A 24,472-nucleotide genomic window follows, 5' to 3' on the forward strand; every position below is an offset into this window, starting at 1 on the left:
TGTGTTAAATATAATTTGTTATGCATATCAGCCTGTGTGTATGTTGTGTATTATGGTGTGTGTGTGTGTGTGTGTGTATTTTGTGTGTATGTTGTGTATTATGGTGTGTGTGTGTGTGTGTATTTTGTGTGTGTGTGTGTATTTTGTGTGTGTGTGTGTATTTTGTGTGTGTGTGTGTGTATTTTGTGTGTGTGTGTGTGTATTTTGTGTGTGTGTGTGTGCCTGCTCTTTCACAGGCAAGAATTCTAATTAAGTGTTCTGGGAAAATAAAAACTCACATTAGGGTTTTTTTTTTGTTTTTTTTTCTTTTCGTTTTTTTTCTTGAAACAGTCAACAAAGTGATTTATTATGAGAACTGGTGTCTCTTTCAATTTTAGTAAAAGAAAAGGATTAAGAGTCACTAAATGCATTTCCATGACATTTACCCAGCAGAAGGCATAATAAAGTCTAAAGAAAACACCAGGTATTGAAAGGATTCTCAAAACTCACGAAACAAAAATAACTTATTCAGGTACCTCCCATTTCACCATGGGAAGTGCTGAAAGGTAAATTTGTACTGAGACAAAAGACAGGTGCCCTTTCGTATTAAAATGACGTGTGTGAGCAATACACATAAGAGGAATGTGCAGTTTGAAAATGCTTGGGTCAAACAAAACACCCATGTTCTCACATCAGCTTCTCTATTATTTTCTCAAGCGACTGAAAAGGAACACCTTTTGCAACAGGAAACACACATTTTCTTTGGTTCAGAAGCACATTTCTGAAATGATTCCCTGTTTAACTTTTATAAAAAGGTGCCCCAGACACTGATAAATGAGCTTCATTACACTCAAGGTTCAACATATTTGCTCTGACAATCTGTTTCACTTGAGGAATGGTATTTGCATATGAGGGAGAAAAAAACAGAATCAAGATTCCTATCTTGTCTTCTGGTTTCTGTTACACTAGTTCATAAAAGTTCACAGAATTTAAAATCTGGAAGGAAATTAGGCACTTTTAAAATGAAAAAACAGAAAGCTAGAGCTGAGAATACAAGGCCCCTAAATTGGCCAGGGGTAGACTAGCTGCCTTCCTTCTTGTTGGGGTGAAGGTGACATAGAAAAGCACAGACTTTGAAATAAGGCAGAGGGCATGTTCCATGCAGACTCAGTACTGATTGACAATTCAAACTCAAGCTAGGGGGTTAAGCTTTCGGAAACACTGGTTCCCCATCTGTAAAGGGGACCACTAATTCTTACAAGCACTGTTGTGAAACTTAGAAATACACAGGCCATGTGCTTGGCAAATGAAAGGTGCTCAATAAAGAATGTTCAATTTTAAGGTAATGAAATTAAAAATTTTTATTTTTGTCTCTGCCCAAGTAGCTCAGATGGTTAGAGTGTTATCCCAATACACCACGGTTTCGGGTTTGATTCCCAGTCTGAGCATGTATAAGAATCAACCAGTGAATGCATAAAAAAGTGGAACAACAAATCAATGTTTCTCTCTCTTCTTCTCTCTACCTCCCTCCCTCTTCCCTTTGTTCTCTCTCAAATCAATTAAAAAACAAACACAAAACAAAATTATTGTTTTTGTTAAGAAATATAAGTAATAAAAAATTGAAAATAGATCCTTTTGCTATTTTTAAGGAAATGAATTAAGGTTTTCAGGTAATTAGGATGCCTATATTAATCTTGATTTTTCTAACATTTTATATATAAAATTATTTTTTAGGCCAAACAGACCCATCTGTTCCATAATTTGCTAGATCCATTTGGTTCTGTCAACTCAATCAATATGTTAGTCTCTGCCCCACAGAATTTTCTAGACTGAATTATCTTTTTCATTATGTGTCAATAAGACCTTCTCCATGCAATTCCAAAATAGATCTCTTTGATTAAAAAAAAAAAGTTAAAGCAGATAGCATATTCTGTTTACCATACTTGTCTCTAAGAGTTTTCTGAATCTGAACTCATTTAACTTTGACAATTTCCTGATGAAATAGTTGCAATAACCAACGCCACTTCACCAGAGTTAGTATATAGTGGAGGTCAGATTTGAACCCTGGGAGTCTAACACCAAAGTTCATAATCTTAACCAATACTCTATAATGCCTCTGAACACTTGAAATCACTGCTTTACTAAATTAGGGTACCTAGTCAGAATTGGACAAGCAGACTAAGAATGTGAATTAGCAATTACAATACAGACAATGTGTTAACACAGAGGCTTAGCCCTTCTCATCTAGAAATCAAACATAAATAAACAAAAATATCATATAATAAAAACACATTTTACTCAAAACAAAAAGTTCAAGGTCTACGATAGTACTTTATTTGGCTGTTCTGAGTTTATTTCCATGTAGTCACAATATTTATTTTCCTGTGGGTCTGGTTACTTTTTCCTCAGTTTCTTTTGCAGAGACCTCTTCCTTTACTTGTTACATAAATGTTTACCAAGATTTTAACTTTGATTCCTCATCTGCATGTTTCCTTTGGCTCCCATGGCTTCCACCACAACCCATCAGGGAATGATTCTGAAGAATCTACACCTTGGTCTCTCTCCTAAGCGCCACAGAGACAAGACATTTCTAACTGACAGTCTGAAAGCAACCTCAACATGATCAAAACTCTACTCAGCATCCACCACTTAGACAAGACTTGTTCCTCCTTCTGTTTGTCTATCTGGGGGTGAAAAAAAAAGGCAACTCCATCTACTGAGGTATCAAGTCATAAATATATCCACCTGGAGAGATTTCTTGGACTTCTTCCTATCTGTTAGTCTCTACCTGCCCCAACCTGACTATGACATCTGCCAGTTCTGCTTCCAAGTATCTGTCTAGTTTTCCTTGCTTCCCTTACCCATATTGTGCTGGTCATCCTTTCTTTAGGTTCTCACCACCGTTCACCAATGCCAACTTCTAATGGCTCTGTTTCTCTCAGTTACGTCCCACCCCTCCAAGTTATTGTCTGAACTGGATTAAATGAAAACTTTCTGAAAGGCAGTCTGACCATGTAGCTCTTGGCACCCTGCACACACCTGTGTTAAAACTCCCATCACACCCCACTGTGACTGGTGGTTTTCCTGTCTGCCCGACCCCACTCAACAGCATGGGACTGAGGCCATCTTTGAACTGTGTACTTCCAGGATCACTGTACCTCCAGGATCTAGCACAGTGCTCTGTGCTAATAAATGCTTATTGATTACATGAATGAAACTGATTCAATTCAAATACTTCTTATTTGAAACAAAGAAAGTATTGCTTTTATTGTATCCATTCTATAATTTTGTCCTATTTAATGAATTTGAATATTTATTTTTGAGGGGGCTGAAGGGATTACAAAAAAGATTAAAGGGGGTCAAATATATGGTGATGGAAGGAAACTTGTCTTTGGGTGGTGAACACACAATGCAATCTACAGATGATGTATTATAGAATTATACACTTGAAATCTATATGATTTTATTAACCAATGTCACTCTACTCAATTTAATTGAAAATAAAAATAAATAAAAGTAAATATTGGAACCTAAAATAAAATGAGCTATCAAGACACTGGAAAACAGGAAAACATGGGATAATCTTAAATGCATAATGTTAACTGAATAAAGTCTATTTCAAAAAAGGCTACATACTCTATGATTCCAGTTACATGACATTCTGGAAAAGATAAAACTATGGAGGGAGTAAAAAGATTTGTATTTACCTATAATTTATGAGGATGGAGGATAGATGGAAGGAAGGATGAATAAGTAGAACACAGAATTTTTAGAGCAGTGAAACTATTCTGTGTCATACAGACACAGATGATGATGCATTTCACTATCTAAACCCACAGAATATACAACACCAAGAGTGAACTCTAATGTAAACTATGGGCCTTAGTTAACAATATTTCTCTACTAGAGGCCTGGTGCACAAAATTTGTGCACTGGAGGGAGAAGTGTCCCTCAGCCCAGCCTGCACTCTCTCCTGGGGACCCCTCAGGGGATGTCCGACTGTTGGTTTAGGCATGATGCGGGATTAGGGCTAAACTAGTGGTTGGACATCCCTCTCACGATCTGGGATTGCTGGTTCCAAACTGCTGGCCTGCCTGCCTGCCTTATCAACCCTAACCACCTCTGCCTGACAGCCTAATCACTCCTAACCGCTTCAACTTGCCTGCCTGATTGCCCCTAACCACCTCTGCCTTCTGGCCTGACCACCCACTAACCACTTCCCAGCCACTCTGATCACTGCCTAACCACTCCCCTGCCAGCCTGATCACCCCCAATTGCACTCCCCTGCCAGTCTGATTGCCCCCTAACTGCTTGCTCCATGCCGAACTAATCAAACCCCTAACTGTTTGCTCTCCTGCCACCCTGATCGCCTTTGCCTTGGCCCCCATCACTGTGGCTTTGTACGGAAGGAAGTTGGATGCCCGGAAGATGTCTAGTTGACCCAGTCTAATTAACATATTACCCTTTCATTAGTATAGATTGGCTCATTAGTTATAACAAATGCATCACACTAATGCCAGATGTTAATAATAAGGGACGCCAGAGAGTGGGGGAGGAGGGTGCATGTGGAGACTCTAAACTTTCTGCTCTTTTTCTGTAAACCAAAATCTGTTAAAAAAAATAAAAATGAAATCTACTCATTTTAAACTACACACACACACACACATATATATATATATATATCCCTTATCAAATATACACTGAGTGGCCAGATTATTATGATCTCTGAATGCATAATAATCTGGCCACTCTGCATATCCTATATAATAAAAGGCTAATATGCAAATTGTCCCCTTGACCAGGAGTTCAACCAGCAGGAAGGCCAGCCAACTGCCCATGCCCCTTCCCCCTGGCCAGGCTGGTCGGACCCCACCCATGCATGAATTCATGCACCAGCCTCTAATCTATACACACACACACACACATACACACACACACACACACACACACTGAATGGCCAGATTATTTTGCGTTCGGAGATCATAATAATCTGGCCACTCAGTGTATATATATTCAAAAAGGAAAATAATTTGAAAGGCTTTTATTTAAAACTAGTGCCATTAAAAGGCCTCCCTGTAAAAAATAATCTTTTTAAACCTTTAAAATTAGGAACACAATATGTGATGGATATATTTACTTGATAATTATTTTTGTTATTAAGATTTTTATGGAATTATCTTAAACATTATAAATAAACACTATTTTTATATATTCTTTAATGGAGAATATATTTTCTACAAAAATAGTTTCTCATTATCATTTATAATTCCATTAAGGCCACAAATATTATATAAGTAATAGTTAAATTTGCCATTCAGAAAGTGATGACCGGCAATCATAATCTAGTTGCTCTTCGGCAGAGCATGAACAAGTACATGGCTGGGGGTGTTCCTACTCACTCCTTACAACACAGCTGTGAGGGCTACGATGGAATAACACCTAAAGCAAAGGAAGGAACATGGGGAGCACAGTCATAATTTTTTAACTTCCCACGGTCAGGGATGATTTATGTACTAACGACAATGAAATTAAGAATTGGTAGGCTGTTTTAGAAGCCTTTAATTTTCTAAATGAATGAAAAGATGAATTTATTTTTTTAAAAATAAAGAAACTCTTTAAAAACCAAACTGATTCAAATTCGTACAACCCTGGTACTTACATCCAGGTAACAGTACATCTTAGGTTCAGTGTGTTTCTACACAGTAGCTCTCTACGACAGGTTAAAATAACTCCTTTTCCATAAACGAAAAGAAATGTGATACTTTCACAGCATTTTGTTACCGATCCAGATTTTTCAGCTTCATTTTCAGAGGTGGCACTTCAGTGCGTGTGTACGTGGGTAGGTGATGTTACTGTTACTGTACCCCACCACTTGGGATCCATCACCTCCTCTGTGCTGCTTTTGCAATTTTCTCAGGCCTTTCCTATCATGCGTGGTGTGGTGGATGTTTGAGGATGGGGCTGTCTCCCCAGCCGGAGTTAGAACTCCTGGCTGTCCTCATCTTTGCATCACCCCCATTCACAGAGCTGGGTATCCATCAAGCACTCCAGGTGCCTTAATTTATCTGTTCAGATTTCTGGTCCTCGTCTTTTTACTGGTTTTCTAACAAAGAAAAATTGTACCAGATGGGGAAGAAAGACCGAGTTCAACTTAATGAGAAGCCTTAAAAATAGACCACTGAAAATTGCTTGCGTCTTATTACTTCAAAGTACTCCAATGACCTAAACAGGTAGCTGACTGCAGAGTGTGGCGCTGGTGGGGAGGAGACTGGCAGGTTGTTAGCAAACCTGTCTGAGAGAAGGAGTAATGACAGCAGTCCAGGCTCTAGAGAAGCCTAAGAAATTAGAATCCCAGCTCCACTGCTTAACTACAACAGGATAGGGGACAAATGTTGTAACCTTCCAAGGGATTTACAGATGTTGCTAAAATGTGGAAGCACTAGCAGAGCTGAGCACTGTGCATGGGACCTGGCAGGTTCTCAGGAAGTATCAGCTCACACCCACCTACGGACTCCAGGTCTGTTGTAGGGGTGTCGAACTCAATCAGAGAAGGGGCCAAAATCTAAAATCCAGCCTAAATCGTGGGCCGAATGGTTTACTGAACAGTCATAAACTGTCATTGTGATGGAAACGCAGCGGAGTGCAGTGATGACAGCACGGTGCGGGCCACATTGCAAGGCCTGGCGGGACGGATTTGGCCCGCGGGCCTTGTGTTTGACACATGTGGTTTAGGGCATGCTGTCCTCCTCACCACACACACCTGTTATCTTCAAAGTCTCCCCCTCCCCTCCCCTCATGCCCAATCAGACATCTGCTCCAATGTTCCCCACACACCTTCCCTTCTGATCATGGGGCTGCTACATCAGGGAAATTTCCAACTGCTTTAGGGCCATAGAGGATGGAATTTTACCTGCCTAGGAAGGAGGGTGGTCAGAGACCTTCAGGGACAAGGTGACACTGAGTGAGTTTCAACAAATAAATAGTTTACCCACTAAAGAAGCAAGAAGAAAGGGAGCATTTAGGCAGGCCATTGCAGGTAAGGGGAAGAATGGGCTCCGTACAGTTAGGCATATCTGGAGATTCATTCATTTGTATGGCAGAGGAATGGGGGGTGGGGGGGAGGAGGAAGTAGGGGGAAGGGCCAGCAAACTATGTTGAATACATGAACAGAATGAGAGGGGCCTTGCACGCCCAGCTTAGGAAGGTGTCCCCAAACCGCCTGGCCACAAGAGATAGCTCCTACTGTATTCCTTTGTCATTGTGCTTGTGCCTTTATTACAGGGTTTTGCACACGTGGCCTTTGTTATGACTATTTTGATGAGTCTTATCAAGTACACTCATGGACAAGTCCATTGATGATGGGGTCTATGTCTCTGTCATTTTCAAGAAGAAAATCTATAGTGTCTTAGCCATGGGCAGTTCTCAATATATATTTGTCTTGTTGAATTTGTCTATGAATGGGTCCTTTTGAATGAGACGGTCTGCTTTACTATTTTAAGTATATTCTTTAAAAGATTATTGACATTACTATTTTATTAAAATGATGACAAAAGGGCCTATTAAATAAGTTAGCTTTACTCCAACTTTTTCTAAATATATAAATTTTAAATTAGTAGAGTCTGATGTAAAGAGATAGGTGATTGTGATGCGTATTTACTACATGATCCAAACTTTTTTTTTTGTCTTGAACCTATTGCTCACAACAATAACATACGTATGTCCATAACAGTATCCGTACATATACAATTTCAATTCAACAAATGTTATTGAGCACCTACAATGTATTAATCATTGTACTTACTGGGGATATCAAATGTGTCCCCTGTGGTAATTATGTAACAACTTGGCATGTTTATGTTTAAAGTTAAAAAAGAAACAGAAGACCTGAGATTCACAGAGCAGCTTGTCTAAGTTTACCAACCAGTGAGGGACGAAAGACAGATTCAGACTTTTGTCTCCTGACTTCAGATTTGGTGCTACTTCTTTTCTAGTTCTCTATTTCTCAACAGTTACCAACATGGCTTATACCTGTGAGGACTTACAAACAACTTATGAGAAGAGGATTTTTACTTGAAAAAAAATGTCAGCTTGCTCTTAAGTGATTAATTATCTTGACATCACTAAGCCCTATGCTTTATCTAACAATGAATCTAGACAGAGGCTCTGATGTGGGGCTTTATATGTGAGGAGTTATTTAATTAATGAAGATAGATGTGAAAGCAGAGGTAGCACACTACCACCGAAGATAAGATTAGCGACCACAGTCTTGTGAGCTAAAGGCCACCACAATGCATAGCTGTCACAAAACACATGCTTTTCTTTATAGAAATATCATCAAACCATTTCAGGATCTCATCCAGTAAAACAAGTTGTCAAATCAGAAGCAAGAAATATAGGAAGAGCAATGAGAAGGAATGAGGCAAATAAAAAAAGTAAAAAAGGCTGGGGTCTGTAAGCATTCAAGATTGGTAAGTGTATGCTTGTATGTGTGCATTCCAAATACATACCCATTATTAGATATTAATTATAGCATATGGTATTAATTACAAAGGCTTCATTCCTCGAGGGAAGAGCTAAATACTGCATCATTTCATTCATTTGTAAAAGTAGGAAAGAACAAATTTTAGAGATTTTTAATTCAAAATTGGATCATATATTAAAAGCATCTTTGAAAGTTAAAGTCCTTGGCATGTAAAATTCATATAAATATATATAAGAAATGTGAATTCTTTATGTTTACTAATTTTAAAATTTAAGTAAGGAATTATAAAGGAATATTAGATAAGATTGGCAAAATAAGCCTTATAAGTTTATTAGAAAACAGGCTATTATGTTGTAATAAAAAATATTTCCAGATCCATTTGGAACTAAATATTTGAATATGTGGCAATTACTTTCTTAAAATTCTGGTTTAAATTTTATCTTTCTCCTGCCTTTTCCTTGTTTATCACTAAACTGTGAAATTTGCAGGTCACAGACACTTGCCTCCTCATGCAGACCGCTAGAGGGTTCTAGTTTCCTCTTTTCCAGGCCCTCGGAGACTAGACCTGCCCAACCTCTGGTGCGAGTGCGCCATCTAGTGGCTTTGAAATCATTGCTGTCTGAGTGCAATGTACTTATTGTACTGCCTGTTAGAAAATACCATGGCATATATTTTTAGAAAATATTAAGAATTCTAAACAAAAATGCCAAATTCATGAAAATATTTTTTCTAAAGTTTATACTTAAATCATTTAATAATGACTTTAGTTATTAAACTGAAATGAGAGAAATTCACAGTACACAGTAGTTGTGTATAGCCCAGATTTAAATGACCATTCATTTACATATACTGCATATTTATTTAAATGCACTGTACACTGCTTCATGGAGATAAATCACACACAATTTAGACCAGTGAATAGGAACAATTACCTGATGACAATCACATGTGTGTGTGTGATTGCTTATATGTGTATATATGTATGTATGTATGTATATACACATATATATGTATATGTAAAAACATATATATATTTGTATATATTTGTTTCCCCCCCGCCTCCTTTTTTAACAGGCCTTAAACAATTTACTACTTGTAGGTGTTAAGGCATTTGAAATATTTGATCAAATCTTTATGCCATTATTTAAATTACACATTTACAAAATAATCCTTATTTTTCTTTTCAAAAGGCATTCTTCAGAATTTTTTAACTCTAACTTCCTTGCTAATATATAGAAAATGTTCCTCTTTCACATTCTTACAAGTGATTCATTTGCTGTCTAAGTCCTAAATAGAGGACTTGATCATGTATTCATAAAGCAAAAGAACAATGTTAAAGGTAAAATTACTGTATCTTGCTCAGAGAAAGCATCTCATTGCTACTTGCTTATCTCCTATAGCATGAGTAGTTCTCATAAGTCATCTGTTATAATCCCAAACTTCACATTATTACCAGTCACACACAAATAACTTGCTCAATATGCCTGAAGCAAAGGGAAGGCTAAGAAGATATTTATTAAAATCAATCCCAACAGAACCTGTGCTGATTTCATTTTGAACATGAAGTTATGAAATCTTACAAATAATTGTAAATCAGGAATCAGTATGGGCTCACTTTGAACCAGCGGCAGCAAATAAACCAAATGTCATTCTTTCTTTTGAAAAATACCGTGCTTTGATTGATAGTTTAGAAACTACACCTTGCACAATGTCACTCTGCTAAGTGGATGAATGAATTTGGTATATGGGTTATAGCAGGAATTTCACATAGATTTTTTTAATGTAGCTGAGGGATCAAAAACTATGAATTAGAGGTCAGAAAATTAGGTGAATTTTTAATTACTGATTAATGAATCAAGACCCATATTGATAGAAGTTTTTCTGTGAACCTGTCCTACTCAATATCTGGCAAAAATAGAGAAGCTGGAGGAGAGATATACTATACTAACAGCAAGTTAGATGGGAAGAGAGTTATTTTAATTTAATAGAATAATAGGTCCAAATCAGTAAAATGGATATAGGATAACTATTGTATCTCCTAGACTTGAAGGAGTATGTGCAGCCTTCACAGTAATGATGCTGGCTTGTGTCTCCTGCAGGAAATCATCCAGACTATGGCTACACACACCCAGGGAGAGGAAACCTACTAAGGCACACCTTGCTTTATTGTATTTTGCTTCATTGTGATTCACAGGTGTTCACGCCTTTTTTTTTTTTTTTTTTAATTGATTTTTTTACAGAGAGGAAGGGAGAGGAATAGAGAGTTAGGAACATCGATGAGAAAATAACATCAATCAGCTACCTCCTGCACCCTCCCTCCCCCAACTGGGGATATGCCCACAACCAAGGTACATGCCCTTGACTGGAATCTAGCCTGGGACCCTTCAGTCTGCAAGCTGACACTCTATTCACTGAGCCAAACCAGTCAGGGCTTTTTTTTTTTTTTTTTTTTTTTGGTAACAAACTGAAGACAAGACTCTCCATCAATAAAAATATTACGACTCGCTTTATTGTGGTGGTCTGGGACTGAACCTGCAATATCTCTGTGAGGTATACGTGTAGTTCCAAAGGAGTCATCAGATGAGGGATGGGGTCCAACTAAAAACTGCATGTTCAGGTTTAAAAGAAATCAGTTACAGGTACAGGGGATGGACAAGATCTAGTTTTCATCAGTTTTTGTTTTTTTTTAATTTAGATGATCAAACAGAAAATCAACTGTTAAAAGACTTAACATGACCTTTGACTCTATGAAGAGATGTCCATTAACAACACCGTTCCCTCGATCTGCGGTGTGGAAGACTGAAAAAGACAGTGGTGACATGGGTTACATCTAGAAAAATGTGGCTGAGAGAACTGAGGGTGTTTGGAGAAATGAAGGTGCCAGTGGTTTATGCCAGTGTTATGAGGAGCACCAGGGCCAGGAAGTGAAAATTACAGGGTGATCACTGGAGTTAGCCCAGACAAGGGACCCAGAGCCAAACACCACCGTAAGGAACAATGCAACATGGCAAGAGAGGGGATGGCAAGGGTACAAACTTATAACTAGGAGGTAAATAAGTTCTGAAGATCTAATGCACAGCATGGCGATTATAGTAAACAAATTGTTCTCCCTACAAAAAAAGAAATGATAATTATGTGACACCATACAGTTGTTAGCTAAGCTATGGGAGTAATCTTATTGCAATATGTAAGTGTATCAAGTCACTACATTGTACACCTTAGACTTATACAATGCTGTGTGTCCATTACGTCTCACTTAAAAAACACAAATTATTAGTCTAGTTATTAGCTCTTTACTGATTTTAAACCCAAGTATTTAATTATACAAAGAATCTGCCCTCAGAAATGTCACCCAACTTATTTTGCATAAGAATAAGCTCTCTGACACTCAAAAATGTTTGAGGAGAGATGGGAAAATGAAGGCTGTGTGCACATTTCTCGATCAGGAACCACACTTGAACACACAGGAGATGATGGCAGTGGCAGCAACAGGGGTGAAGGTCAAATCAAAGGTGTCCGAGTGTGCAGAAAGCAGCACAGCAGTCACCTGATCTCTGTGAGAGAGGACACCCATGGGATGGGATCCCCCTCGTAAGGAAACAAACTACATTCTGAACCACTTGGACCTCAGAAGTCTATGACTTCATGTTACCAGTAAGCCAAGCTAATTAATTCCACTTCAGCATGCAGGGTTTACATTGCTTTGAATTACAATGCATATATCATGTCTGCCCTACTTCCCACAGTACACGGTAAAACTTGTAATCTTGTAATGCCATGGAGTTCTATCCCTTAATAGTACCCAATTAAACCTTTTCCTCTCTGTCACTGTTCATCACTTGGATAAATGGAATAGAGGTGTCTGTGTGAGAATGAGGCTGATATGTATTTTAGAAAGTTTAAGGCAAGGAAGAATAATTTGAAATATATTATATGATGACTAACTGAAGAAAGGTCATTCTTTTATTATCTAAGCAGGAATGATCCCATAAAGGTAATATGACTTGATCATACTATAATTTTGTTCACTATCTAGCGATAGAGTAAAACATGTTACTCATTTTCATGTCTCTATACTCGTTCTTTGCCTCAATGTTAAAGAAACTGATTCAAAAATAGTACCTAAGAAAGAGAAGAAAGCTTCTGGGGAAGCTCAGGATCAATGGAGAGAGAGGAAACTGAAACTCAGTGGAAAAGCGGAAGATATCGGAGGCAGGGAAGAAAGAGGGAGGAGGGAATTTGCAAAATGTGTTGATTATTTTGTAAGTATTAAAAGCATAAAGCATTAAATGAGCAAAAAAGTCAACTCCTGATCTTATAATGCTTTTGTGACTTCAGGCAAACCTCCTCCTCTGCCATCACGTCATCACCCCCTCCACCACCCCCGCCCTGCGCGCCCCCCCCCCCCCCCCCCATACACACACACACACAGGATCCCTGCTTCCACGTGAGGAGGCACGGGGCAGTCTCTGGAAAGGAGCTTTGGAAATGTCTCTTACAAGAACGGCAAAGGATGATTCTGAATGATTTTACTACCTCGGCTGGGAAACGGTTAATATAGTATGGTTATTTATTTTTATTTTTTGTTAATCCTCACCTGAGGATACCTTTTCCATTACTTTGTAAAGACACAGAAGAAATAACTTTCTTGGTTGCTAAAGTTCACTAAGACTTAAGCCTTTTTGAACGGAGGGAGGAAAAGCATTCTGCTCAGAAAGGAACCGAACTGAAGAAATACGTGCGGTGACACCATCCAGCACCCTCGTGGCTCCAGGGTCCGGAGGGGAGCAGCTGGCCCTTCTGGACGCTGCCTGACCCTCCGGCGGGAAGCCCTGCGGAGTGTACCTGTGTGTGTCCTCCGATGAGCCTTCAGGTGAGAACTTTTTGTGTACACTTTGTTGCATCCCTCAAAATCACATCTGTGAATCCGCCGCTTTCTGGAGTCTGGGGATTCAGACCGTCTCTGGCGTCTTGTGCTCTCAATACTAAATGGTGAAATGGAACTGGAAAGGGAAAACATGGAGTTAATCAGTGAGAAACACAGCAGTCTGTCTTGGTCCTCGTAGCAGGAGACCTTAGTCTCACAGTCTAAGCTTCACACAGACGCAAGGCCCTGGTCCGGGTTTCCCAGACATGTGTCATTTCTCAGTCTCAAAGGCAGGCCGTTTGATCTGTTTCTGGTGAAGCACTCCTAGGGAGCGAAAGACATACTTAAAACAACATCAAGACAAAAACAAAACCTAAATGAAAGCAGTGGCAGCTGAGCTGATCCTCATTATCGAATAAGAAGCAAGCTGGTGGTGTTCCAATTATACCTTAAAATTGTGAACTTCAGAATACGCTTACAGAGAATATTCTAGGAAGTCCTGCTATAGACAAGTGACAAAAATGAAGGCTTTTGGTAAGTAGCATGAGGGTCTGAACTGCATGTGACAACAGAGAAAACCATGTAAAATCACAATGTACATTTCAAAACAAGTGAGGTCGGGCTGAGAGAAGTACATCCTACGTCAATTACATGACTCATGACAAGCTATTTCTGTTCAGTAAAATGCACCTGACATTTAACTTCTACAGTCGGTGGTTTTCCACGGTGAGGAATAAAGTTCATTGTATTTAAAGATTAGCTGTACCAACATTAAGGGGGGAAAAAAAAGTTTAACTATGAAATTTGGCCCCAACTTGCACGATGTTTAATCTTAATGCCGTGGTAGAAAAACAGGATTAGCTTGTAATGTCAGGTAATTGATTAACATGCACTTCTTCAAACCTTAATCTCTTTTGATTGCAATAGAAATGAAGAACATGACTCATTTTTTTCCATTGTTCATGAAGTTTAAAAAAATTATAATGAAATAGAATTAAATGTTTGCTATACTACACCATACTTCTGCTATAAAAAATTTACCACTGTTGATATTTTGACATATTTTCTTCCCATTTTCCCATGTGTTGATGCTTTAAAAATGTATTTTGTATTAATAAGTCACTTTTAAAATAAAACCCTGTACATTATAGTTAGAGATAAATCTCACATCTTCCATAATCAACCTGATCCCTTCTCCTCCTCTATCATCAATTTTCTTTAAATCCCTCCGAATTCCTTTAAAGTATGCTTACTTATCCATATTTGCATTCATCAAAACTCATTGTTTTTATGGTTTTTAAGAGGTAAAATAATATACTGTTCACATTATTCTGAAAATGGGTTTTCACTCAACATTAAGCATTCGAGATCTATCCATGTAGATACAAATACAGTACCACATTTTATTTATTTGAAGTGCTATATATCATGACTGATTTTAATATTTTTTCAATATTTTAATGTTACCAAAATTAGGATTCTTAAAATTAGTAGCTTGTCATCATTTAGCTGACATGCCATTTTTTCTTTATTAATGGTACATAATCAATGGTACATTTTTCAATAGATGACATTTTAACTTAGGTTAGGGGTTGGTAAACTTTTTCTGTAAAGAGATAGATAGCAAATATTTGATTTGCATTTTGAGAGCCAGTCTATGCTGTAACAAATCAACCCTGAAATTATAGCATGAACGTAGCTATGGACAAAATATAAACAAATGAGTATGCTATGTTCCAGTAAAACTTTATTTAAAAATAAAGAGTGGGTTGTATTGGCCCATAGGCTTTAATCGGTCCATAGGCTTTAATTCACCAAACTTGGGTGAAATATGATAATAGTCTAATGCATATTCATTCCAGATATTTATTTATTTATTTATTTATTTATTTATTTATGTTAACTCTCACCCAGGGATATTTTCCATTGACTTTTAGAGAGATTGGAAAGGAGGGGGAGAGACAGATATAGAGAAATATTGACGTGAGAGAGACACATCGATTGGTTGCTTACTACATGCACCCTGACAGGGGTTGGGGACCAAGCCTATAACCAAGGTACCTGTCCTTGATCAGAATTGAACTCGTGATCCTTCTAAGAGCCAATGCTCTAACCACTGAAGAAACTGGCTAGGGCTATCCAAGAGTTTTAAAATCCTCTTCCAAAAGATGGACATAAGATTCCTTTATTTATTTATTTATTTATTTATTTATTTATATTTATTGTTGAAAGTATTACATACATCCCCCCCTTTAAAAAAAAATATATATATATATATATATATATTTTATTGTTTTTTTACAGAGAGGAAGGGAGAGAGATAGAGAGCCAGAAATGTCGATGAGAGAGAAACATCGACCAGCCGCCTCCTGCACATCCCCCACCGGGGACATGCCCGCAACCAACGTACATGCTCTTGACCAGAATCGAACCCAGGACCTTTCAGTCCTCAGACCGACGCTCTACCACTGAGCCAAACAGGTTTTGGCCATACGTCCCCTCTTTATTCCCACTGACCCCCTGCACTCTGCATCTGTCATCCCCCAAGGCCTTCACCACACTATTGTCTGTGTCCATGGGTTATGCATATATGCATATGTTCTTTGGTTAATCTCTCCCCGCCAACCGACCCACCCCCACCTCCCTTCTGAGATTCATCAACCTGTTCCATGCTTCTACGTCTCTGGATCAATTTTGTTCATCAATTTATTTTTGTTCATTTGATTCTACATATGAATGAAATCATGAAATACTTGTTTTTGCCTGACTGACTTATTTCTCTTAGCAGAATACTCTTCAAGTGCCTCCATGCTGTTAGGTTATGTCTAACATTTCACTATAACATTGCTCCAATCAACTTTTTAAGTTTATTTTTTCTAAAATACTTTAATGATTTTTAGAGAGGAATGGAAAGGGAGGAGAGAGACACTGATGTGAGATCAACAGCCATTGGCTGTCTCCTGCACACCCCCTCCCTGGGATCACAGCCTGCACCTTAGGCATGTACCCTGACGGGGAATGGACCTGGCAACCTTACAGTACACTGGATGCTGCCAACCAACTAAACCACACTGGTTAGGGTCAAACTGCTTTTAAATGTCTCCTTCTACACATGTGCCTTTCAAGTTTTCAATATATCATTTTACTTATAATAAGATTCTGTAGCCAAAGCTTTATATTATTAGGTAAATTAAAATATAAGTGATGTGTATCTACTTAAACAGTTTTATATAAGATCTCTATTAGTAGAATGAAAAAAAGAATGAGTTATCTAAGCCATTTTTTCCAGTCTTCTTATCAGTCAGTGTGGATTTGTGGTTTTCTACATAAGTGACTCAGCTACAGGGATTGGAGCTTATTGTGAAAAGAGTCAAAATGATGTGACTGGCATGCTCATAAAAGAACAGCATTAGTCAGTCCTGACAAGGGTGTGGTTCTTGTGCACAAATAAGATTTATGTGTGAGAGTAGGGCAACATTTCCTGAATATCTAGGCAATAAATATGGATCTTGGTACTAGGGACCTCAAAAACAGAAACTTTTGTGTTGTGATGTTTGGATCTTCTAAATTGAGAAAATAATATGGTATTTGTTTCCTTCAAATTATAACTTAGAGTCTATAATAAGAGCACTATTTTTGTACACTACTTTATATATAGTAGTTAGAGGCCCAATGCATGAAAATTTGTGTAAGAGTAGGCCTTCCTTTCCCTGACTTCGGGCACTGGCTTCCCTCTGGCACTTGGGACCTGGGCTGCTTACCTCCTCCAAATTTTGTGCACTGGGCCTCTAGTATATCTATAATAATAAAAGCATAACATGCAAATTGATCGAACGACCGAACAGCAGAACAACTTCCGATAACCACATATGAATGAAATCCTGAAATACTTGTTTTTGCCTGACTGACTTATTTCTCTTAGCAGAATACTCTTGCTGTCTCCTGCACACCCCCTCCCTGGGATCAGAGCCTGCACCCTGGGCATGTACCCTGACGGGGAATGGACCTGGCAACCTTACAGTACACTGGATGCTGCCAACCAACTAAACCACACTGGTTAGGGTCAAACTGCTTTTAAATGTCTCCTTCTACACATGATAACCACACTATGACACGCACTGGCACCAGGCCAGCCAAGGTGTGTGCAGTGCTGTTGGTCGGTGGGGGGAGGGGACCCTCCTGCCATTGCCTCATATTGCCCTGCAGAGGGAGGCCCAGAACACCAGCTGGTGGGGTGAATGATCGGTGGTGGGGGGCTTTTTGATTGCCCCAAAGAGGGTGACCCAGGTCATCCTCTGCAAGGTGATTGATCGTGGAGCCCCGGCCAGGTGGGTGGGGCCTCCCGCTGCTGGGTGACCGATTACAGAGCCTGCGATTGATCGGCCCATAGAGGGAGGCCCAGGCCAGCCAAGCGATTGCACCCCATGCCTGTTGCCCACAGAGGGAGGTGACCGGTGCCAGGGGAGGGGAGGGGAGGGAAAGCAGTGGCAGCGGCAGGGGTGGGCCAGCTTCCTGCAGCTGAGGGAAGGAAAGCCCGGATAGACCCCTTGGCCAGCAAGGCCGAGGGACTCTTCCGGAGGGGTCCCCGAGAGCAGGCAGCCTGGGTTGAAGTGCACAATGTGGTGCACCAAGCCTCTCGTTCAATAATGTTGTAATAACTATTTACCAGGTGAGATGAGTAGTAGTTTTATCAGGGTGATCACTTCTTAAGCTATACAAATGTCTAATCACTGCTTTAAACACCTGAAACCAATATAGTACTGTGCACATTAACTGTAATTGAAAAATAAAAAACACACAAAATGTAAAACACCCCATATGTACATAAGTACTTCAGTTCTCTGCTCTAAGTTCAAGAGAAGGGCATTTTAAAGCATCGTTTATAGTTGAAATTCTCAGTGGGAGGCCATTGAGATCCCTCTGAACATGCATAGGATGCTGGTGAATAAAATACGAACCTTCCCTTTGACCCTGGTTAGCATCTAGGTAAGTGGCAAAGGGTGAAGGAATGATCCTTCTTCTCAGCAATTGTCATCCTGTCCTGTCTCACCAGGGGGCTCAGAAGCAAGGGTGTTTGGTGACAGAATAGCTATAATGACACTTTTAGGTGATTCTATTCCACCTGCCCAAGCTTTCTAGGCAATATTCTCTTTGTTAAAAGGCACTTAAGATATCCTCAACTGCATGGAAACTGACTTCTGTGCTTCAAAAGCTGGCCTGGTTCTAAAGCATGGGATATGCAGGTAAGTACCGCCTATGCTGGCCTAGGAATCTTCCAGTAATCCGTAGTCATAACCTTGGTATGATGAAAACGACGGAGAGAAACAGGGCTGGTGTGTTCCCAGAAAGTGTACTAAACATTTCTTTATGGTTCAAAGAAACAATAACTAAAGACCCACTGCCTTCCCCAGAAGGTTAGACCATTTAGAATGGCGAAGGAACGCCTGAGGGGGCCTCCTAGGCACTGAGTGGGCGATAATTAGATCTAGAGAGAACAAATGAGTGAATCATGACTTCGGTTGCACAATAGTCCCAGTTGGAATGGCAGGTTAAATTAGAATTAAACCCAGAGAGGCTTGAAAAGTCACATCCAGGAACAGCTCAACTTAAATAGAAGGCACCGCATGACTGCCATGAAAGAAATTAAGGTTAACTGTAATCAGCCGATAATGAAAGACCATTTGTCACCTGTGACCTTAGTGGGATGGGATGCCCTTCACTGAAATTGGAGTTTCTGTAAGAGTTAAAAAAAAAAAAAAAAAAAAACTCGGGACATTCTTTTAAGGCCAGGAATAGGGCACACACATCACAAATTTTAAAACCAGAGCAAAAACAGTGGGACAGAAGGTACACTCGTAGATGCACACAAACAATCTCAACAGAACAGGGAACATGCTTGAGGATGACAATGACATCTGACATTCAGAGAATGCTCATCACGGGCCAGGCACAGCTCTCAGAGCTCTAAGATTCAAACAAATCTCCGAGGCTGTGATCACCATCCCTGCTTCACAGACGAGGAAATGGAGGACCAGAGAGGTGAAGGCCAAGGCCAAAACAAATAGGTGGCCACACCGAGATTTATTTGAACCCAAGTACTTGACTCTAGACCCCAATCTCAGTTATTGCATTCTCCTGACTCAGACAGATACACAGGAGATAAAGCAGCATCTGATAAAATAGGAAGAAGTATGGAAATAATCTGGATCATTTCAGTTTTCCCTCTAACCCAATTATAGAAAGCAACAGCCCATAAAAGCATTTGAAAAGTACCCTGCTAGAAGAAGGCATATATATATATTTTTCTCTTGATAATTTTAAGGTAAACTGGTTCACATATACTGTCAGTGGCGTTAGGTACTCAGGATAATTATTTAATACTAATCTACCTATGGAAATACTTTCTTAAGGTTGTTGTAATATATATATATTTAAAACCAGGGGAATACATGTTTTTAGAAGGCAGAGTTGGGCAGTGCTGGGCATCTGTCCTCCTTCACCATCAAAGGCACTGGACTAGTTTCTTCCCTGCAATGCCAGTCAATGACAAATGTACCAAAAAGGATTTTAAGTTGACTGCAAAATAGAAGTGCCTTAAAGGGAGGGGACCATTCAGTTTTAAGATGTATATTTAGAACTCTTTTCCAAAGTTCATTTTAAAGTTATTTTGAATAAAACATTGAATATCACCTACTGGAATTCTGAATTAGCGGCTGATACGTACATTAAGAACCACTTCCGTGCTAGTAAATCAAACACCACAGTGGGAATAAAATATCAAGGCCACCAGTCAAAAAAGGAAGAAGAAGAAGAAAAAGAGTGAATGAGACTTTCACTTAACCAGAAGTTCCCTTTTTGGAACTAGAGTTTCTATTCCTGTGGACAAGCCAGACTTTTTTTTCTTTCTTTTTTTTCCTTTTTTTTTTTTTTTCTTTCTTTCTTTGCAGGCATTCTCTTAGCCAGCAGATGGCTCTCGGATGCAGGGATCCTTGAACTTACCTTCCATACAATAACAGACTCTACCTAGCTCTCATCAAAGCACGTCAATTTCTTTTCTGATATTAATTGGGGAAAAGGTGCCATTTAAACATACTCCCTATCTCACCCCCAGAAGCTACCTTTCAAGGCAGTGCGGACTCACCAGCATGGAGTCTGCTTCCATTCTCAGCTGCAAACTCCTGGAAAACTACTTTTGAACAGATTGAAATGATAAGATTAGTAGCTGCCAACCTTTCCAGGAGCTGTGATAAAGCATTCTACTACTTCACGTTCTAGTGTAGACTCAATAAAAATGAAGTGATTTTCAAAAACCTACAAACCAAGACTATACCTTTGCTAACATGTGTCAAAAAGCTCATTACTAGCATATATTCAGCTAGAACTTGGCACATTTTTCATATGAACAGGCTACGTATTTCTAATTATTGTTTTAATAAAAAAATCCACTAATTAAAAGATAATTGATTTACAACTGAGTCTGTTGTGGGGTGAGTCTGTAGATAGATTCACAGTATATCATGATTCCACTTAAATATAACAGCTACTACCCTGTTTCCCCGAAAATAAGACAGTGTCTTATATTATTTTTTTCTCCCAAAGTTGAGCTAGGTCTTATTTTCAGGGGATGTCTTATCTTTCCATGCGCTAGGTCTTATTTTTGGAGGATGTCTTATTTTCGGGGAAACACAGTACTAAATATTTTCCATCACTTTATAGACTATTACAATACTCAAAATTGTTCCAGGCCTAAATTTCTGTTCTTTTCTTGTTCTGATATTAGCATGTAAAAATCATAAGCTGTACTAAGCTACAGGTTTAAAGACAAAAAAAAAATGGCATTAGCTGTGATTGCTTTTTTTAACTTTATGATGAATTTAGATGATACATTGAGAGAGAATTGTTTGCTAACCAAAAGATCCATTTCAGATATGCAGTACCTATTGAAATTTGCTACTTTTAGGCAGAAAACTATATGCATTTCAAAGACTTTACCCCATAAAATCAATGCATAATTTAGGGAGAAACAGGGGCTCTGAAACAAGAGTGGATTTCTGAAATAAACTGGACATTAAGAGGAAGGCATATAACTTACTCAACTTTCCCCACAGAATTTCTTCAGAGGACATTGGGATTTGGATTATTGTTTATGCCAGGAGTTGTAGCTTCATGGATTATTTGAATCATAAAAAGCCTTTCTAGGTCCAAACAGGATTATTTGAATCTCAATGCCTTTGAGGAAGGCCCTGTTCTCCCGGGCTGGCCTGAGTGCAATCACTGCAGCGCTTTACATTTATCTTACTGGGGTGGCCCTTGAACCCATCTCATTTTGAGACTTGCTAGAACTGTGATAAGTTAGAAAAATGAGCTCTCCTTATTTCATTAAAGATAAACTTTAAAATCCTCAAGAATGAAGACAGTTTTACGCATGCCTCTCTAGGAATTGGCCTTCACACTGCTTGAAAGTGTAAAGGACAGGAAAGGGAAGAAGTAGCCTGGGGGACAGGGTCACCCTCATGAGGTCTTGACCAAGTGCATTCACCGAAGTCTCACCTTCCCAGGGCTCTAGGGCAGAATGTAATATAAAGGGGTTAACTTTTCCATGTCAGAAGGATCTTATTATAAGGCAGATTCACTAATAAGATAGTTATATAAATGTCATCCTAGTGAGGACAGTGCATAATAAGACTGTGTTTTAAATATTAAAAAAAATATATATGAAATGTTCTGACTATGCAGTTCTAATGAGATTCTGTAATGTAATCATAAACAAACTTTGGAAGTGACCATCAAAACAGGCCTCTGTCTACTTTATGCTGATCATTAAGCAGGTCTATGTTACACTAGAGATGTGTTCTGTTAAAGAGCACTGGAATTAGATCAGTTAACTATCTGGTACTTAGGTGTATATAAAATATTAAAAGAGATTTTAGTGCTTGTATGGGGAATACATTCATGAAAAGACCAAGTAAAACTCACTGGTAATGTTCCACTTGAGTTTTTGTTGGCCAAAGGGGTGATTTGGTGCCTTAAATAGCCATTTCTCAAAATGTGCACATATTTGAATTTTGAAGACAAATAAACATCTTCCCATATATTGGAGAAAACACTTTATCCATTTTTTACTTTCCTTCTCGAAAACTTCAACTTTTGAACACTTTTGCCAAATTAAGGCTGTAAAAGTAACAAGGTAAATCAATGTGATCCAAATTCATATTTAAAGGACATTTAGCAGATGAGGAAACTAAGATTCAGAACGTTAATTAAATTAGTCACTGTGCCACGGGTGAAGTAGCAGGGGTGATGCCAGCTGCCATTTCCTGACTCCTCGAATCAGGACTTTTCTACTCTCTATTGAGGTTGAAGAAAGGTCAGTGTTGTAATTTTCACTTAGGAAGAATATATGCATATTTAATTATGAAGGAAAATCTGCTTGGCAACTGATTTTTTTTTTTTTTTAATTCAAATCATGAGAACTGAAATTCCTACCCTATTTCCTTTTTTTGCTTTGGCTGCCAGGAGACTTGGCCACAAATAGCCTAAGATTTGCTAAGTTTATTTTCCACTCGAACTCTCAATTGCAAACTATTTAATTTTAAAGTAGTAATTTTTAAATGTATATCCTATGCAATTATTTCTGAACTACAGAAAGTATTACTGATAAGGAAAAAAAACCAAAACCTACAAGAATATTCTGCTCTTAAAGGTGTTGAAAATTTATGTGAGATTTAAATCTGGGTTTTAATGAAGACTTCTACATTAAAGTTTTGTGATTAGTTAACTCATATTATTGTCTTTAAGGAAAAAACCCACAAAAATCCTAGTTTTTGTAGCTGTTCCAGTAGAAAAAGCATAGGCTATAATCTGAAAATCTAGACATGAATTATAGCTTCTTACAATTTATCAGCTATGGCATTTTGGACATTTAATCTCTTTAATTTTCAGATTTTTTGTGTTTCAAATGTGGAGGTGGAGGGAGATTAGCCTACGGTAATATAAACCTGACTGTCACTCAATGTCCAATATATCTCCAACACTTCTTCAACTCTGGCTCCTTCTTCTCTCTCTTTTGGTTAACAACTTTATAAAGATATAATTCACATACCATAAAATTGACCCTATAAATTGTACAACTCAATATCATTTATTATATTCACAATGTTGTACAACCATCACCTCTATCTAGTTTCAAAATATTTTCATCACTCAAAGGAAACTCAATTCTCATTAGTGGTCATTCCACCTTCCCTTGGCCTTAGGCAACTGTTAATATACCTTCTGTCTCTATGGGTAAGGCTATTTTGTATATTTACTAAAAATAGAATCATACAAATATGTGGCTTTTGTTTCCAACTTCTTGCATTTGGTGTAAAGTTTTCAAGGTTCATCCATATTGTAGCATGCATTGATATTTCATTCCACTTTATAGCTGAATGATATTCTATTGCATTGGTGCCACTTTTATTCATTAGTTGATGGACATTTGGGTTGATTCCACTCTTTGGCTATTATGTTAATGCTGCTATGAACATTTGTACAATGTTTTGTGTGGAAATACGTTTTAAATTCTCTTGGGTATATAGCTAGGAGTGGAATTACTAGATTATATGGTAATTTTATGTTTAATATTTTGAGAAATTTTCAAACTGTTTTTCAAAGAGGGTATAACATTTTAGAATTTCACCAGCACTGTAAAAAAGTTATAATTTCTTGTTCATCCTCACCAACACATTATGTCTGTCTTTTTAATTTCAGCCCTCACAGTGCATGTAAAGTGTTATCTCATTGGGGTGTTTATTTTCATTTACCTAAATACTAATGAAGTCTAGCATCCTTTAATGTATTCATAGATCCTTTGTATGTGTTCTTTGGAAAACTATATATTCAAATACTTTGCTGATATTTAAACTGTGTTGTCTTTTTATTGTCAAGTTGTATAATTTCTATATGTTCTAGATTACAAGTCCCTCATCAGATATATGATTCCCAAATTTTTATCCCAATCTGTGGGTTGTCTTTTTATTTTATTAATTGTATCCTCAAAACTTTATGAGTTTTAAGTTTTGATTAAGTCCAACTTAGTATTTTTTTACTTGAATGTGTGATTGGTGCCATGTCTAAAAAGGCTTTAACTAACCTAACAACTT

The 24,472-nt window shown here is 38.2% G+C and overlaps 1 protein-coding gene across 11 annotated transcripts in view; it reads right to left on the reverse strand.

The window, feature by feature from the left end:
- Positions 1-24,472, reverse strand: part of KLF12 (Kruppel like factor 12) — a 408,906-nt gene that overhangs the window by 12,462 nt on the left and 371,972 nt on the right. For all 11 annotated transcript variants that reach the window (XM_045588701.1, XM_036455691.2, XM_045588699.1 and 8 more), the window contains one exon: positions 13,307-13,464. In XM_045588701.1, the coding sequence (XP_045444657.1) occupies positions 13,307-13,464 (158 nt within the window). The remainder of the gene's footprint in view (positions 1-13,306; positions 13,465-24,472) is intronic.

Source organism: Pipistrellus kuhlii, unplaced genomic scaffold (assembly GCF_014108245.1).
Source record: "Pipistrellus kuhlii isolate mPipKuh1 unplaced genomic scaffold, mPipKuh1.p scaffold_m20_p_3, whole genome shotgun sequence".
NCBI classification, from domain to species: domain Eukaryota; kingdom Metazoa; phylum Chordata; class Mammalia; order Chiroptera; family Vespertilionidae; genus Pipistrellus; species Pipistrellus kuhlii.